The following is a 16,356-nucleotide window of genomic DNA, read 5'->3' on the forward strand; positions in this document are numbered from 1 at the left end:
TAACATCTCACATTGAATAGATTTTTTTTTCTCCCAAAATGTGTTAGTTACGGATTATTAATAGCCACAACATGAAGACGAGAAAACTTTGTTCATTTAAAAGGAATTTTGATTGTTGGTCAATATCTACTGAACGTAGAATAATTTTATACAAATGTACCCTTTTCGTGGCGATTTGTATGACAATAATGCACTAGTCATTTGCGGGTATAGTACACAGGGGCGCGTCACTGAAGTGACGGCGAACCCCGGTGCGAGCACAAATCCCCTGCGCACAAAACCCTTGAAACCCCGGGCCCCTTTCCCTGGGGGCAGCTGATAACACTTCCAATTTTCGACATTGTGAAATTCCTGAAAAACTGATTTTGACAAGATAATTCAGAAATATATTAAGAATAATTCATAACGAAATATATTCCCTATGCACCCATATTCATAATTACGATTACACAAGAATATTACAGAAAAAAAAATTGCTATATTCTCTATATTTTTGCGTTGTATTATGATTGAAATAAGCTGAATGAAATTACAAACTATGTAGTGTGTTCAACAACTCATGTATGAACAATGATTTTAAAATAATGTTTTTTTCAACATAAAAAAACGAAAGAATTTCACAATATCGAAAACGGAAAGTCTTTATCGCGGTGTTTTAATGGATGTTACAGTCACCGCGGGATTTGAAATACGCACAAATAGTATGTAATTAACTACCCCGGACGTATACACAATAACGAGTCGAATAATGCAATAATACTAAACCAATAACTTTTTATTCTGAGTACTATATTCAAAAAAATATCTGTAAGTTGTGCTTTCATGGATTTCGAGAGAGCTTAGTAGATCGAGTGGATTATAATTGCTTATTTTATAAGTTTGCTAAAACTGTACAGTAACGTATCAGCTTATGTAAAACATCCCATGGGATGACTGAACGTGGTCCCGGCTTACAATGTTCTGTTATATCACCTCTAATAAGACTACTGTTTTGTTTTTATATAAACGATATTGCGAACACTCACATGAAAGATATTTACACATAAGTATCGACATAAGTGCAAATAGATGTGGTGGCTTGTGATAGAATATGCATTTTTACATTATAACCTTGTGTATATTTGTCCTCGCATTCTGATGTAAGTTTCCCCAGCCAATCAAATCATTTGAATTGTGTTCTATGGCATCGAGATTAGCATATTTGGATTTTCCGCCTAACCCCTAGAGCACTTTTATGGTATGAAGCATAACGCCGAAGATCCTTCTACCAACACAAATCTGTAATTTCCGAACTGACAGGAACATAAATCGGCATGATTCAAACTTTTAATTTTTTTGAAATGAAACGTAATATAACTGGGAAACAACATTTCCTATATCCAAATATTGTCCCTTTTGGACTCTCAGTCGAGCGAAGCCTTTCTGTGCTGAATAATATTAGACTAGAAATTCATAACCGCGACATGTTTGATCAGGAAAGGGAATTCGGTGGCTAGAACACGTATTTTATGCTGTGTCTTGGGAAACAGTAACCATGTTCAACGTTTCCCCACGGTACGATCTTTGAGCTCCTTTGGAGAATATTTAAAATTAAAGTTGGCAAACCCCTCTCATTTACGTACGTCTCAATGTCACGTTGCTGGAACACCAGCACGGAATTAGCGGGGGGGGGGGGGTCTAATTATTCAGGGGGCGCTCCCATTGTCATCAATGACGGTATGGATCACATAGAAGCAGTCACGTCTGGCGATTATCTGTTACTAGGGTATAGATAGACTTGCATACAATCTCTTTTTCATTTTTTTGGATGTAAATTGCGCCATTTAAACACTTCATATCATATTTTATTTTATTAAAAAAACAAAATTCTGCATGCGAGTCTAGGATAGAGAGTGAATATTTGCACAGAGAAAACCACCTGCAAAAACTTCAAAGTCCAAACTTCACATGCTGTATGATGAAAATAATATGACCTCACTGCAGAAGAAAACTTTAATATCATTAATTGGCAAAAAAACAGACTTATTTATATACTTACAACATGTAATGTATATTTTTTAACGTTGTTCGACTTCCATAATCTTTCAAGTTGCACAAATTAAAATTCTTCGTGAAGCACGTGAGACAATTACGTGCCACACCGGCGATTATTATACCCCCTCAAGAAATCTGTACGATAAACAGACAAATTCTGCAAATTATTCCGAAAATTCACCAACATTAAACACGTTTCACACTTCACCGACGATTGAACGTCAACAATGGCTGGCAGCTACGTACCAGGAACACGCCGCCATGATAACCTCCATATGCTACTGGTGGCGGTACTTTGAACACTTGGTTACATCAACACAACCATGTACCGTATTCGGGACTACAGCGTGAAAATACACAATAGCATGATCGCAAGAGCTTTTGCATGTTATAATAATTACTCAATAGCGTTATTGTCAGTAAATCTCACTTTCCACTCACACACTTAAACGTAGGGACAGCCCAAATAGCGCCCCTACACTTCTCAACATTGTAAAGCTGAACACTTCTCAACATTGTAAAGTTGAACACTTCTCAACATTGTAAAGTTGAACACTTCTCAACATTGTAAAGTTGAACACTTCTCAACATTGTAAAGTTGAACACTTCTCAACATTGTAAAGTTGAACACTTCTCAACATTGTAAAGTTGAACACTTCTCAACATTGTAAAGCTGAACACTTCTCAACATTGTAAAGTTGAACACTTCTCAACATTCCAAGGCTGGATAGTGTTCAACATTTTAAACAAAACTCAACATGTTAATGCTGAACACAAATAGCGCCCCTACACTTCTCAACATTGTAAAGCTGAACACTTCTCAACATTGTAAAGTTGAACACTTCTCAACATTGTAAAGTTGAACACTTCTCAACATTGTAAAGTTGAACACTTCTCAACATTGTAAAGTTGAACACTTCTCAACATTGTAAAGCTGAACACTTCTCAACATTGTAAAGTTGAACACTTCTCAACATTGTAAAGTTGAACACTTCTCAACATTGTAAAGTTGAACACTTCTCAACATTGTAAAGCTGAACACTTCTCAACATTTTAAAGCAGAACACTACTCAGCATTCCAAGGCTGGATAGTGTTCAACATTTTAAACAAAACTCAACATGTTAATGCTGAACACAAATCTACATTTTAAAACTTGACACTACTCAACATTTTTATCCTGGGGTCTACTCACAATTTTGATGCTGAACACTACTCAACATTTCATTTCAACATTACTACAGTTTAAAGCAGAACACAAAATGTTATGGCGGGACACTATTATACATTTTGTTATGGCGGGACACTATTATACAAGTTGCAAAATATTGAGTTGAATGTTGGATCAGCTAGAGCTTGTAAAGTTACTGTTAAAGTATTATGGGGCAGAGGGTTGTGCTCAGACGGCCATTATACTCCATCAATGGACAATGGACACTGATCAACAGACAAGTAAATTGACTGAATCCAAAACTTATATATTCAGGAGCAAACATCCAGGATTTTTCACTGTCAGACAACAATCATCGTTGAAAACAACAGTTGAAAACTGTCAGAAAACTGTATTTTGTGACTGTTGTTGAGTCTCTCTTGTACAAGACTATAACTACATATGCAATATATAAGAATTTGGTTGTTCTGGATTACCACAAAGTTGGGTTTGTGTTGTTTTCTCCAGGTCTATGACTGGCATTCCACAGCAGCTTACACAGAGCCCATAGAAATACACAGTCCAGTGGCACACAACGTCCAAGCAAACATAGAATGTTCTGTGACGTAGCTCCACCCCTGAATTAGATTATAGAGCACCATCAATGGCCGTTTCACACAAATACATACAAAAATAGCAATAAGACATTTTGTCTTGTACAGCAAAAATGAAAACAACTAGAAACATTCAGAAAATCCTTCTATATGACATTTATTTTATATTGCACATGATTAAATATACATAGGGCATTATCCACCTATACAAGGTCAATATCACTAATATATTGACCTGCTGTTGATATAAATAAACATACTAACTACAATGTACAGCATAACATGAACAAAGTGAACTGTATTCACCACATCTATAAGTACCTTCTCAGCACCATGTCCATCAAAAAGTACCCTGACATACCTGTAAGGGATAATGGTATGTTCCAACATGTCCACCATGCATGTAAACACAAAGAGTTTGGTCATACAGTAAGTTGATCACCTTAGAAAAATCAATTTTCAATATTTTTAATGCCAGCCAAAAATAAAAGAAATCACTGCCACATGTGCAATTTTTTTGTGAGAGAAAAACAGTTTGCAGGGATACATTTACAGCTGAAATATGCTCTTTAGTCAGTTAACTTTATTCTGTTGCTGCCATTTCTGATTCAGCAGGGCTCTAGAAAAGCTGTCCACTGCACAACAAAATCACAACATTATTGACCTGTGTATCTGCTTTAACCTTTAACCTAGGGTGCACACTCAATATTTTTCTTTCATGAAATTCAAAGTTTAGTTTAGTTCAAACAGAGTAAGTCAAAACAGATTCTGTGAGAGAAATAAAATCATTAAAACAAAGTGGTTAAAGCGAAAGGGAGGAGTCACATGACATGGATGTTTGACTAGGCTCTAGATTAACGACAGTGTGACACCGTTGATATGGCAACCACCTAAGCCTAAACACAAATGTTTAGTGTCATGAGATCTTCATAAAAAATGTCAACAACGCACACAACATGTCCAACAGACACACAGACAGACTCCTGACATTTTCTATTCTGGTCTTCACATGTATACAACACCCTCCAGTCTCGACACACACACACAAAAACATAATAATTTGTTTACATCTTGCTGAATTATAAGACAGTGCAAGTCTACATATAATACAAGAATTGTTAACTTTCCAGCTACAGGAATTTTCAAGTTTGTCTTTTTTAACACCAGGCTGACAAGAACTGTACACATTAAAGTAATTACAAACAAGCTGGGTTTTGTTAATAAATAGTTAATGCAGCATGCACTATACAACTCCCAATTGAATTTTCTAAAAAGTTTAAAATCACCTCTCGCTATGTATATTGTTCATTCCATTCATATAATTATTATTATTATTTATTTTTAATATAATGTTCATTTCATTAAGATAATTATTATTATTAATTTTACTAATTTATAAAGCAGCTTTATGCATATTTCTCTGCAGTCAAAACAAATATTCTATCCCTACAACAAACAAACAAACAAATAAAGTATAAACGTTTTTTTTTTTTTGACCTCTCAATATACACTACAGAATTGACGCTTGTGACCCTTTTACAGGCCTATATAAGATGGAGTCATAAGTATGATATGCAAATGAGAAAAGGCTGTGCCTTGGTTCCAATTGGAGTATTTCTATTTTTAGAATCTAGGATGCAAATTACAGGTGTAAGGTTCAAAGCCTACTAAAAATGAAAATATTTTGATTTTATCAAAATGCTATCACATTGTATTCGGACCCAATACAAGATTGTTAATGTGAAAATGAAATGGGTAACTATACTTTTCAGGGGAATATCAGTTAAAAAATTTAATAATGGCGCTAATTTTGATAGCACGTTACCGTTTACAGAATACGTTACTTTTTCTTCATATCTAAAAACTGTGCTCTAGTAAAGTGCTAAACACTTTTCAAAATCTATGTTTTAAAAAAAAGCTATATAAGTGAATAATGCTGTATTACTGTGTTCTATGAAAACTGTCTTCAAAATAATTTGCTCATTCGGTGAGAGAATGCTACTAATATTAATACGTCAAGAGGCTATGTTTTGAAGTAGGCTTTTTCACCTTACATGTCTGGCAGTCATTTTGAAATAACAATAGTTTGAACTGTTTTAAATGTTAAAGTACAAGGACATCACAGGAAAGGCTAATCTTATTGAGAAATCAAAATTTTCCATTTCAAGTAGGATTCGATTTTTGGTAAGTTCACTAGATCCCAAACTTTGTCAGAGAGGCAATGGTTTTTACCTTCTCATAACAATTGCACAGGTATTCCATTAAAGCGCTACAGTCGCCATGCAGACCAAGTTCAAATTTCATGTAAACAAACAATGTATTTTACACAGATTGCATCGCTTTGGATTCCATATCTAACATAACGCGGTTACGCAACAACTGTAGCACTTTAAAGCATCAACGATTTGAAATACCATGACCATAAACAGTTGTTACATCTCAACATAATATGCCTTAAAAACAAAGTGTAAATACAAGCAAACCTATGAGGGCGCTGTAACTAGCTACTCAAAAAAATATATATATCTTTAGGGGAGATTTAAATCAAACATTGATTTCATGCAACTATAAATCTACCAGAAAGTACATGTACTGGAAAGAGGGAAAAAAATGAAATATGAAAAACTGCACACCTGACATTGATCATAATAATTATCTCTTGAATGTCGTAACACATTTCCTCAACCCGATTTTGAAAATTTACTCAAGTTAAAAAAAAATCCTAACTACAAACTCTCCTGCTGAGGGCATGCATACTATCTGCAGTACAAAACAAATCAGTAATCACCAGAATATTCATTCATATTTATACACACAACAGTGAATTCTACTATAAAGAAAAGTACCTTATTTACATAAAAACAACTGAAGTACATATTTTTTGCATCTACCATAGAGGGCAGTCAACACTGGTTATCTGTCCACAAAAGTTAAAAGACTGGGTATCAAAAACTTGGAAGGGAGAGAGGACTGAGAATGTTTTCAAAAAAATCACAACAAATTTTACTCATTAAGCACAAATATTTTTTCAAAACTAAAACAAGCAGCTATATTTGTATGTAATAGTTTTTGACTCTCTGAGAGGCACATGGTACTAAATAAGTTAAACGGAAAAACAATCCATTTCAGGGTCAAAGGTCAGAACAATGCAACGTACTCTAAATCTAAAATCATGAAATCAATTAATATCAAGCTAAAAGCCCCCCCAAAAAACATGCCCTATTTTAACTTTAAAATACATGCATATAGAAAGAAATGTAATACATGCACTATCTAAAAAAAGATTAATCGTTTGCTAAGTGTTTAGTAGATTGCATCCAATATGTGTACGTCAACTGCACAAAACAATATAGTCGCCAAGACTTCAGAAATCATCATCGTCAATATGGGAACTGTCCAAGTTGTGAGTCACCGACGCCGTGGCTTCTTCCACCTGTAGCCGGTTCTTGATGGTTTGGTAGGTTTTGCTGTTCAGTATTTGTTCGGTGATTCCATGCAGCTCAAAATCAGAATACATTTTCTGGTTTAATAAAAAAAAAACATAATTATTTCAAATAACTTTAGAAAAATAATCTGTTTTTGTTTGGGAAAAATGTATTTTAGTGTGGAACTGTATACAACATCATGGATACTATATAATAATTAAAGCTATTTTTTTTTTTGATTGACTAATTGTTTTTGTTTTTTAGCCCTATTGTTGGTTTTTTAGCCCTACCTCTTTTTTTTTCTTAAAAGTAGCTTTAGCTATTATATAATGCACGTGATAATGTATAACACTAAATTTCAAAAGACCAGTAGATTTTCTGAAACAAAAATGGAATGTATTTTGTAATACGTGCATTTAAACATGCACAATTTGAACTGATATTCATAGGACAAAATGATCAAGTGGAAATCCCAGTCCAGATTCCCCTTGAAAGCTGACACTCAAATTCAAATTGCGTACTTTAAAACCACGTGATTTTACTATGTGTTATAAATGATTCACAGGTTCTATACTGAACAGTATGGGATGCGATTAATACACAGTTTTAACAAGACAGGGCGGTGATATGAACACCTACATGCTCCATGTTACTTTGTCTGCACAGACAAAAGAGGGTATAAAAACAAAAGTTTTGCACATCTATGCCAGAGAGGGCAATGAATGTAATAAAACCATTGATGCTCGTGTGCTTACCCTGAATAGCTTCAATATTGTGTTCAGTTGATGAATATGAAGTTGAAGGTCAAGTCTGTCAGATAACCAATCACACAATAAATTCATATTCTGTGTGTACCACTCCTGGCAAAGGTGATTCAAAGATAAATTGAAGTCAGGTCAGCGTTAAAAATAACATACATTTGATAGTTTATGTCTTTGACACTGACATTGAGAATTTGTTTGTACACTAGGAGATTATTCTATTATAACCAGTAATAAAGAACAAGGTCACTCAACAATTTTTGTTATGAATAATTTAATGTTGCTGAGATAGGAGGCAATAAAACTATACTCAAGCTAGTGGGGGATTGTACCTTCACTCATTTTCTCTCAAACCACAACATCCACCTACTTACATCATAGAGTGAAGAAACGAACTGTTCATCGTGGATTCTCTCCCGAATCTCATCCAAGTTGTTACGCTGAAAGACAATGAAGCTATCTGCTGTCTCCATACTTGGGCTCTGCGAAGAAAACCATGGCAATATGGCGGTAAACCTTACTAGATGTTGTAACACGCAACGCCCACCCATTGAAGGGGAGGGAAGATAAATATTTTATTTATGTTTTCCCAATTATTATACAGCCACTGTAGATTATTTGTTGTCTCTCCTGCTATGTAAACCCCCCCCTCCCTTTTCCTCATGCAAAAACCAAATTGCAAGATAACCCTGTACTTCCAAGTTTAAAAAAAATAATAATTGTGAATTCTAAATGTTAATATCGCTACACGTAAAGATGTGTATAAATGGTTGCCGAAAAGTCTGATGCAGTCACACTTGTTTTGAAGATTCCTAATTTCCACCCACTCATGAATGAAATAAAAAGTACACATTGTGTCTTAAAGTCGGCAAAATCATTGTATTGTTTGTTCTATTGTATTCGTAAGAAACGGTATTTGTTACTTACTGTGAACGAGAGGAAAGATGCAGTGAAAGTGCCTTCATCATATCGCGACAACTTATTAAATATCGAATGTAGAATAGACACAAGCTGAGGAGAAATGATGGGAGGAAAAAAATATAAACTGTTGAAGAAACCATTCAATCATGTCAATCAATCAGTGAATCAATCAGTGAAACAATCAATGCAGACTCGAACATTACCTTTCCAACCAGCTTTCTGATGACACTGGTATGTGCCGTTTTGATGACCTCATCAATTTTGGTATGGTACTGATGCTTAGCAAGAAAGCAAGAAAATAAAAAGTTACAAGATGAGGTAAGTACGAGAAGCAGTGAGAAAATACAAGTCAAATGAACACAAACAAACAAACAAGTCATAACGAAAGCTTGCTACTATACGCTACTAGTGAGTCAACTTTAAAGTTGCTCTGTGAGAGGATTCATAAAACTTTATAGGAGTCTTAGTCTAAACTAAGCATTGCGACGAGAAAACAAGGATTCAAATTCTCCTCATCACGAGTCTTTACACATTGTAAATCAAATCAGTCCCATCGATATTCCATGCATATTCACAGACATCTTCTACTCACCCCTTCCTGGTCCACAGACGGAGGACATAGCTTCATCGACTGTGTCTTGGCATCACTTATTATATTAACCATAACACATATTTCACCAGGCACTCTGTAGTCCACTGTGGCACGGCCTTTCTTTAAATAAATCTCAAAGGACTTCAATGTCCTAAGTGGAAATGGATATTGATTGATTATCAAAGGAAATAAAATGGGGGTATTTTATCAGATGCAAAGATTTCTTTGAACTAGAGGGTCAATCTATTTCAAATGCAGTAATTTATCTGAACTAAGGAGTTCAATTTCAGATGCACTTTTTCTCTGAACTAAGAAGTTCAATCAGAGATACTGTTGTCAACATGCAATTTAATTCAATCTGACATAACAGTGTGGATTTATTTCAGTAATGCTTTTTTTTTCTGAACTAGGGAGTCCATAAAACCTTAGATATACTAATTTATCTGAACTAAGGAGTTCAATTTCAGATGAACTGTTTTTTTTGTCAACGAGAAAGCTCAATAAAGGAAGCCGTATTTTTGCCTCATGCAATTTACTTAACTCTGACAGTTACAGTGTTTCCAAAAATTATTTCATGCTGCATCATTTACATATGACTTATTTCGACCATAGACACATAAGCGCATGTACTACTAATAGAACAAATATGGTAATATTATTTTGGTCGAATCCTCACCTACAAATACACGACTCAATCATGTCAGCTGCCATTAACTTCAACCGATGGTCTAGATGCTTAGCGAACACTTCTTCCGGCCAGTGGAGATCTCGGATAAAAGTCTGCAGTGCATCTAACTTCCAGAAAAGATCCTCAGAGGTTGCGGTGCCATTGCTGGATGGGAAAATAAAAGTTCAGGACTCATATGAAATATATAACATAAAAAAAAATAATTAAAAAAAAATTCTATGAAAACACCATTTTGTGAGTATTTGATTTGAATTTGCTCAAATTTACTCACCCTTTCGGCTCCCATTTCTCCTTCTCAAAGCCTCGGTGAATCGACTGTGCAACAGATGACTCCATCAAATCAACGTATCGAATAACATGCGGTGCAAACACCTCTCGTAGATGGTTGTGAAAACGACCACTATTCAGACTCGCTGTGTAAGTATTGAACATAACAATCATTATATTGGATAGAGATGTCAAATAAAAACATTATTCTATTCTCAGTATTCTCAAGTTTTGAAACTCAGTTTTTGCAATAATATGTTTTTTTTTCACTGCCTAGCTGCACAGAAGTGAAAATTCTTAATTGGTATCAACCAATGAGTTAAATTCATAATACAAACTGAAAAATAAGTACACGCTAAAAAAAACAACACTTACTGTCATTTCGAAGATAATCATTAAGCAACTGGAAAAGCGGGAAGCTATCCCACGTATCCGGAGGTTGCATCTCCAGCACTGCGTCCATGTCAACGGCAAACAAGGACCAGAAAATCTCGGAATGCTCCACCAATAAATCACTAAACCATGCAAATGCCTAAAGGAAGAAAAAAAAATTTGATCAATAATTGATTATATATAATCTTTCCTTTGTATTTGAATAATATTTTGAAATTCGTGCCGGCATGCAAGGTTACCAGAATGTTTTCATTCATTCATTCACTAATATTAGAATTGAATGCCATTATCATGTTTAGTGTTTTACTTTATGTAAATTTTTATAAAATAATTTTGCAAATGGACATTATGAATTATCAAGGTTTATTTCGAAAAAAGATGACAAATTATGGGACAAATAACTATAGGAAATCACTTAATTTTTGCTGAGGTCATTCATGAAGATGAATTTTTGCAAAATTCACTGACACAATATAACAGTAAACTGTATCTACTAGTATTTATCTCCTTAATGAACAACAGCCCCCCCCCCCCCCCACACATTTCTCACCATTTAAAAATTTCGGTCATAACAGATTATTTTTAAACAGATCGAATATTGAAAATGTGAGCAGTTTTTCAATGAAAACTAATTTTTGTCTTTAATCAGATCATCTCTCAACTGCTAAGAAAGATTAAAATTAAAAGTCACTAATAATCATGAATTGACTGTCATGAAAAAATCATATAAATGAATATAGATAGACATCTGGTAGCCTTGCACTGGTTCACAACAAGTTGAATTAGTTGTTAGAATGTCACACACTATGGGTAAATAGAAGTCGCACTACAACAAAATTTATTTATTAGATTAACTAAAAGCATTTAAAAGCCCTTCCATTGAACTAATTTATTTTTTGTCACAAATAATGAGTATTTTCAGTCAATGGTGACTGGCAAGGTACAGGGTTTCACATGCTGTAATGCAAGGGCTTCATCACCATTGACAACCATCTGAAAGACAAGATGGCTGTCATCTGCGGTGAGAAAAAATGGGAACTGAGGGATTTTATTAGAGTTGGACCTACAAGATTAACTACTGTTAGTCAGTACAGATAACTATATAAGTTGTGTTTAATTCTACAAAGGTATTTTTTTTTTTTTTTACAAAAATTCAAAACCCTTTCAATACTCTGCCTTTGTTGCCTCCTGTTAACACGGCAGCATGCAGGGTTGGGGAAAAAAAAGAGAAAAAAAACAAACATGCAGAATGATTTCAAGTTCAAAACACAATAATGGCGTGCACCGCACCATTTTAAAGATGGGAATGATGATTTAAAAAGTGACATGCAAGTTGCTATAGAAACCATGTTTATCATTAAACCACCATGAAAGTAGTTTCCCCAGGTATGAGATGCTGATTTGAAAAAAAAAGCCAGATTTGCAAGATGATGATAACCAGCAAAAACCTGGGGTACGGGTACCTGAGACTCATGTTCATCATGGCGCTGCATAAAAAATTAGGGACAAACATGTAGAAGAAGTAAAAAAAAAAAAAAAAAATGGTGGAAAGAAGAAAAAAAACAAGATAGATGAATGAGCTAGGGTATCCAGACTCCCTAAGTTAAATTTGATCAATATGGCTGGCTGTTTGGATTAAACAAACAACTATCAATCAAAATGATCTTAGGGGTCTGGATACCACATGTAGAAAAAGAACCAATCAAAAGTACTGAAGAATGGTGTGAAAATTTGTGCACTCTTACGCCTCATAAATGTTGAAATGGTTAATTTCAGCTCAGTTAGCCTTTTTTTTTTTTTTTTGGAATATGCTCTAATATTTTCTGCCACTCTTCAGGCTATTGACATAAGTGGCTAAATTTGCATATTTCCAGTGTGTTATGATTATGCAAAACATTTAGCCAATCACAAAGATTGTAACAACTAGTATGAACCAATCAACAATGCAGTTAGTTGAAATCATTTACATACTGTTAGTACTATCAAATTTGCATATCCAATCAACTGAAATCATACCACTATCCAATCAACAAAGAATGACGCGAGCGTAAAAGTTAGTAACACAAAGTGAGACAGAAGAAAATAGAAAAACATGCATGGAAGAAAAAAAAGTGAAATACGATGTGAAGTACATTGTATGTTGATAAACATGAGGTATGGGAGCAAGGCGTGCAATGACAATAAAAATACCGGTACATCTAATTTTTATAAAAAAAAATGTAATATTTGTAATATAATATACAAGTTTTGAGCAGAGTAAAGAAAAGTCAGTGATGGAAATAAGACATGTTTAAAGTGCCACTTTTCAGTCAGAATATATTTTCATGATGTAGTCCGCGAGACACAGTGAGCAATAAACAGCACTGCTCAATAAAAAAATGAAGAAAAACACGGAAAAGATTTAAAATTGATTCAAATGCACGCCAATATCGGAATATGTAGAGAAGTAAGGGGTAAGCTTAGTTACTTAAATCAGTGTTCTATTTATCACTTTTAATCTCATATTATTGCTATTATTACGCCAACTGGTCATAATTTTTAGTCTCATTGTATGCGACTGTGTTAGAGATAATCATGAAAGTGAGCTAGTTGAAATTTAAGTCACACTGCCAGTTCCAGAATAGTGCATGGTGTATGATGTATGTTTCAGCACTTTTAGTTATGTCATCATTATGACAACAAAGAACCTACTTGGCCAATTTTCTGGAGCTGAAAATACCGAGAAACGTCACTACAAATCATCAAAGCACTATTTTGAAAATGTCATGATACCCCGCGAGTTAGTATAAATACGACACACGCACCCTTTATAGCGTTGTAAGTGGACTGTGAGTTGTTAGGATTAGGAATTGTGGGTAGATGACAAAGGATGGCATAAGCAAACAATACACACTCAAACAACATAAATCTTAAACGCTGACTTGAAAGAAGTCAGCTTGGAATATGATTATAAGCAAAAAAAAATAAATAATAAAACAAACAAACAAACAAACAAAGACTTATTACTTGTAGCCTTCAAGCAGTGTGGTTTTCATTGGTTATAACAGAGTCAGGGTAATTGTCTCCCCTCCACAAGTAAAAACCTTTCAATCATTTTTTGCTATTGGTTTTAACTGTTCAGAAATATGTGTGTGAACAGTAAAAAAATTACAACTGCACTGAAGACGACTTGTACTCAGTTTGTGTAGAAGAAATAAGGTAAAGGAAGACCACAAAGTCTGAAAGACATTCTCAGCTATAATTTTCATTAAATATGAAAAATTTATCGTCAATTATTGGCAAAAAATTTATTAAAACATTAAAATGAATTCCACGGCAAATGTACATTCGGGGGAGGGGAGACAATTGTTGAAGCTGACTCTGTGGGTATGATATGTGCTTGCATGGCTGTTTTATATAATATCTACACCACAGTGGGAGAAAATTGCTGAAAGTTTTAATAACTGAGCATGTTCCAGCCACCCTGGAGGGGTATGTGTTAGACGATAAATGACTGAACAGCCGCGTATGTTAATTAACCCATGGGAGTGAGGTTTACAGGATGCACACGGAGCAGAGGTGAAGGAGCGGCGAACGCAACAACACACAAAAAAAGCGACAGCACAAAAATGAAAGATTTAACACAGAATAGGAGACCATGAAAGAACGGATATCTTACTTTAGACTTTTTGTAAAGCTGAAAAGAAGAGGATGGTTGAAACGGTATAAACATGCATTCCAATTTGAATTATTACGAATTATTGCGTTTATTTGGTGCAAAAGAAACCGTAAAAAAAGGAATTAAGACCAGAACATGATGAGTGCCAGAGTACAGCAGATCGTAGCACTACTATTAGCACATGCATCGTTGCATAGTTTGGGCTGCATAGTCTGATTTGTTAAACTGATGTAGGGATTCTTTCCACTGATTGTGAAAAATACCTCTTTTGTTAGTTCAGCGGTTTACAGTTTAAAAACGCAAACACCTACTTTTATATGAAAAGTATCCTGAAACAACCACCCTATATCTATATGGAGGATGATCATCATGAAACTGCCACCTTAAATTTATTTGGTTGGGATCATGAAACTGCCACCCTGTACATCTATAAGAAGGGAATCATGAAACTGCCACTTTAAATTTGTATGGAGGGAATTGTGAAGCTGCTACCCAGCATCTATGTGGAGGGGGATCATGAACCTACCACCCTAAATCTATGAGGAAGATGATCATGAAACTGTCACCTTAAAATTTATATGGTTGGGATCATAAAACTGCCATCCTATACATCTATAAGAAGGAAATCATGAAACTGCCACCTTAAATTTGTATGGAGGGAATCGTGAAACTGCTATCCAACATCTATATGGAGGGGGATCATGAAACTGTCACCTTAAATTTATATGGAGGGAATCGTGAAACTGCTATCCAACATCTATATGGAGGGGGATCATGAAACTGTCACCTTAAAATTTATATGGTTGGAATCATAAAACTGCCACCCTATACATCTATAAAAAGGGAATCATGAAACTGTCACCTTAAATTTATATGGAGGGAATCGTGAAACTGCTATCCAACATCTATATGGAGGGGGATCATGAAACTGTCACCTTAAAATTTATATGGTTGGGTCATGAAACTGCCACACTATACATCTATAAGGAGGGAATCTTGAAAATGTCACCTTAAATTTGTATGAAGGGAATCATGAAACTGCTACCCAACATCTATATGGAGAGGGATCTTGAAACTGTTCATGAATTTGATATGAAAGAAAATATGAAAATACAAGCCTAATTCTATCTGGAGAGAGTCCATGATACCACCACCCTACATTTAAGAGGGCCATGAAACTACCACCCTAAATGAAGGGGTCCATGAAACTACCACTCTAAATGAAGGGGGTCCATGAAACTACCACCCTAAATGAAGGGGGGTCCATGAAACTAACACTCTACATCTATATGGAAGAACGTAAAACCGACACATTAATTTACATTGAGGGTAACATGAAACTTGTTCAATGTCAAATAAAATTTTTAAATGTTTTTTTTTTTTTTTTTTTCGTAGGATTCATTTTAATAATAGTATCTGACTGTTTCATCTCAGGTCACATAGTAAAGGGTTGACATATGAGGAAATTTTGCCATTTTTCACTTTTCATTTTTCTTTATTTTCATTACTGGTAAAAACTCATAATAATGAAAACATGAAGTAGATGACATAATTCTAAATTCTGCTAAAACCTCCTAAACTCAAATCACAAAAGGTAACTTAGCAATTTACTGAAAATCGTCATGGAAACACAGTTCCGTAACACTGAAAATATATTACTGTTTGTTTACGGCAAATGATAATCCATTTGATATTTGTTTCGTGACGCCGCCAACAAAATTTACTTACTCTGACAAATTCAATCGCTAGTCGTGAAGTTCAATTTCACGATATTACGAGAGATGGAAAGAAACGCTACATCAATTTAATTTCAAAACAGATTTGCATCTAGGGTTTTTATGAGGAGAGAAAGAAG

General features: G+C 34.7%; 1 protein-coding gene across 2 annotated transcripts in view; it reads right to left on the reverse strand.

Moving 5' to 3' along the window:
- Positions 1 to 3,928: 3,928 nt before the first annotated feature.
- Positions 3,929 to 16,356, reverse strand: part of LOC100372028 (calcium-dependent secretion activator 1-like) — a 76,880-nt gene continuing 64,452 nt past the window's right edge. Inside the window, exons 17-25 of one of the 2 annotated variants that reach the window (XM_085496824.1) lie at positions 10,826 to 10,982; positions 10,455 to 10,596; positions 10,172 to 10,327; positions 9,496 to 9,646; positions 9,107 to 9,175; positions 8,910 to 8,993; positions 8,357 to 8,464; positions 7,977 to 8,081; positions 3,929 to 7,316 (exon numbers count right to left, since the gene is read on the reverse strand). In XM_085496824.1, the coding sequence (XP_085352950.1) occupies positions 7,161 to 7,316; positions 7,977 to 8,081; positions 8,357 to 8,464; positions 8,910 to 8,993; positions 9,107 to 9,175; positions 9,496 to 9,646; positions 10,172 to 10,327; positions 10,455 to 10,596; positions 10,826 to 10,982 (1,128 nt within the window). In that variant the 3' untranslated portion in view covers positions 3,929 to 7,160. Of the gene's footprint in view, positions 7,317 to 7,976; positions 8,082 to 8,356; positions 8,465 to 8,909; positions 8,994 to 9,106; positions 9,182 to 9,495; positions 9,647 to 10,171; positions 10,328 to 10,454; positions 10,597 to 10,825; positions 10,983 to 16,356 lie in introns of both variants that reach the window. The other variant, XM_078010913.2, reaches the window with a different exon arrangement.

This window comes from Saccoglossus kowalevskii, chromosome 3 (assembly GCF_978046115.1).
Source record: "Saccoglossus kowalevskii chromosome 3, keSacKowa6.1, whole genome shotgun sequence".
NCBI classification, from domain to species: domain Eukaryota; kingdom Metazoa; phylum Hemichordata; class Enteropneusta; family Harrimaniidae; genus Saccoglossus; species Saccoglossus kowalevskii.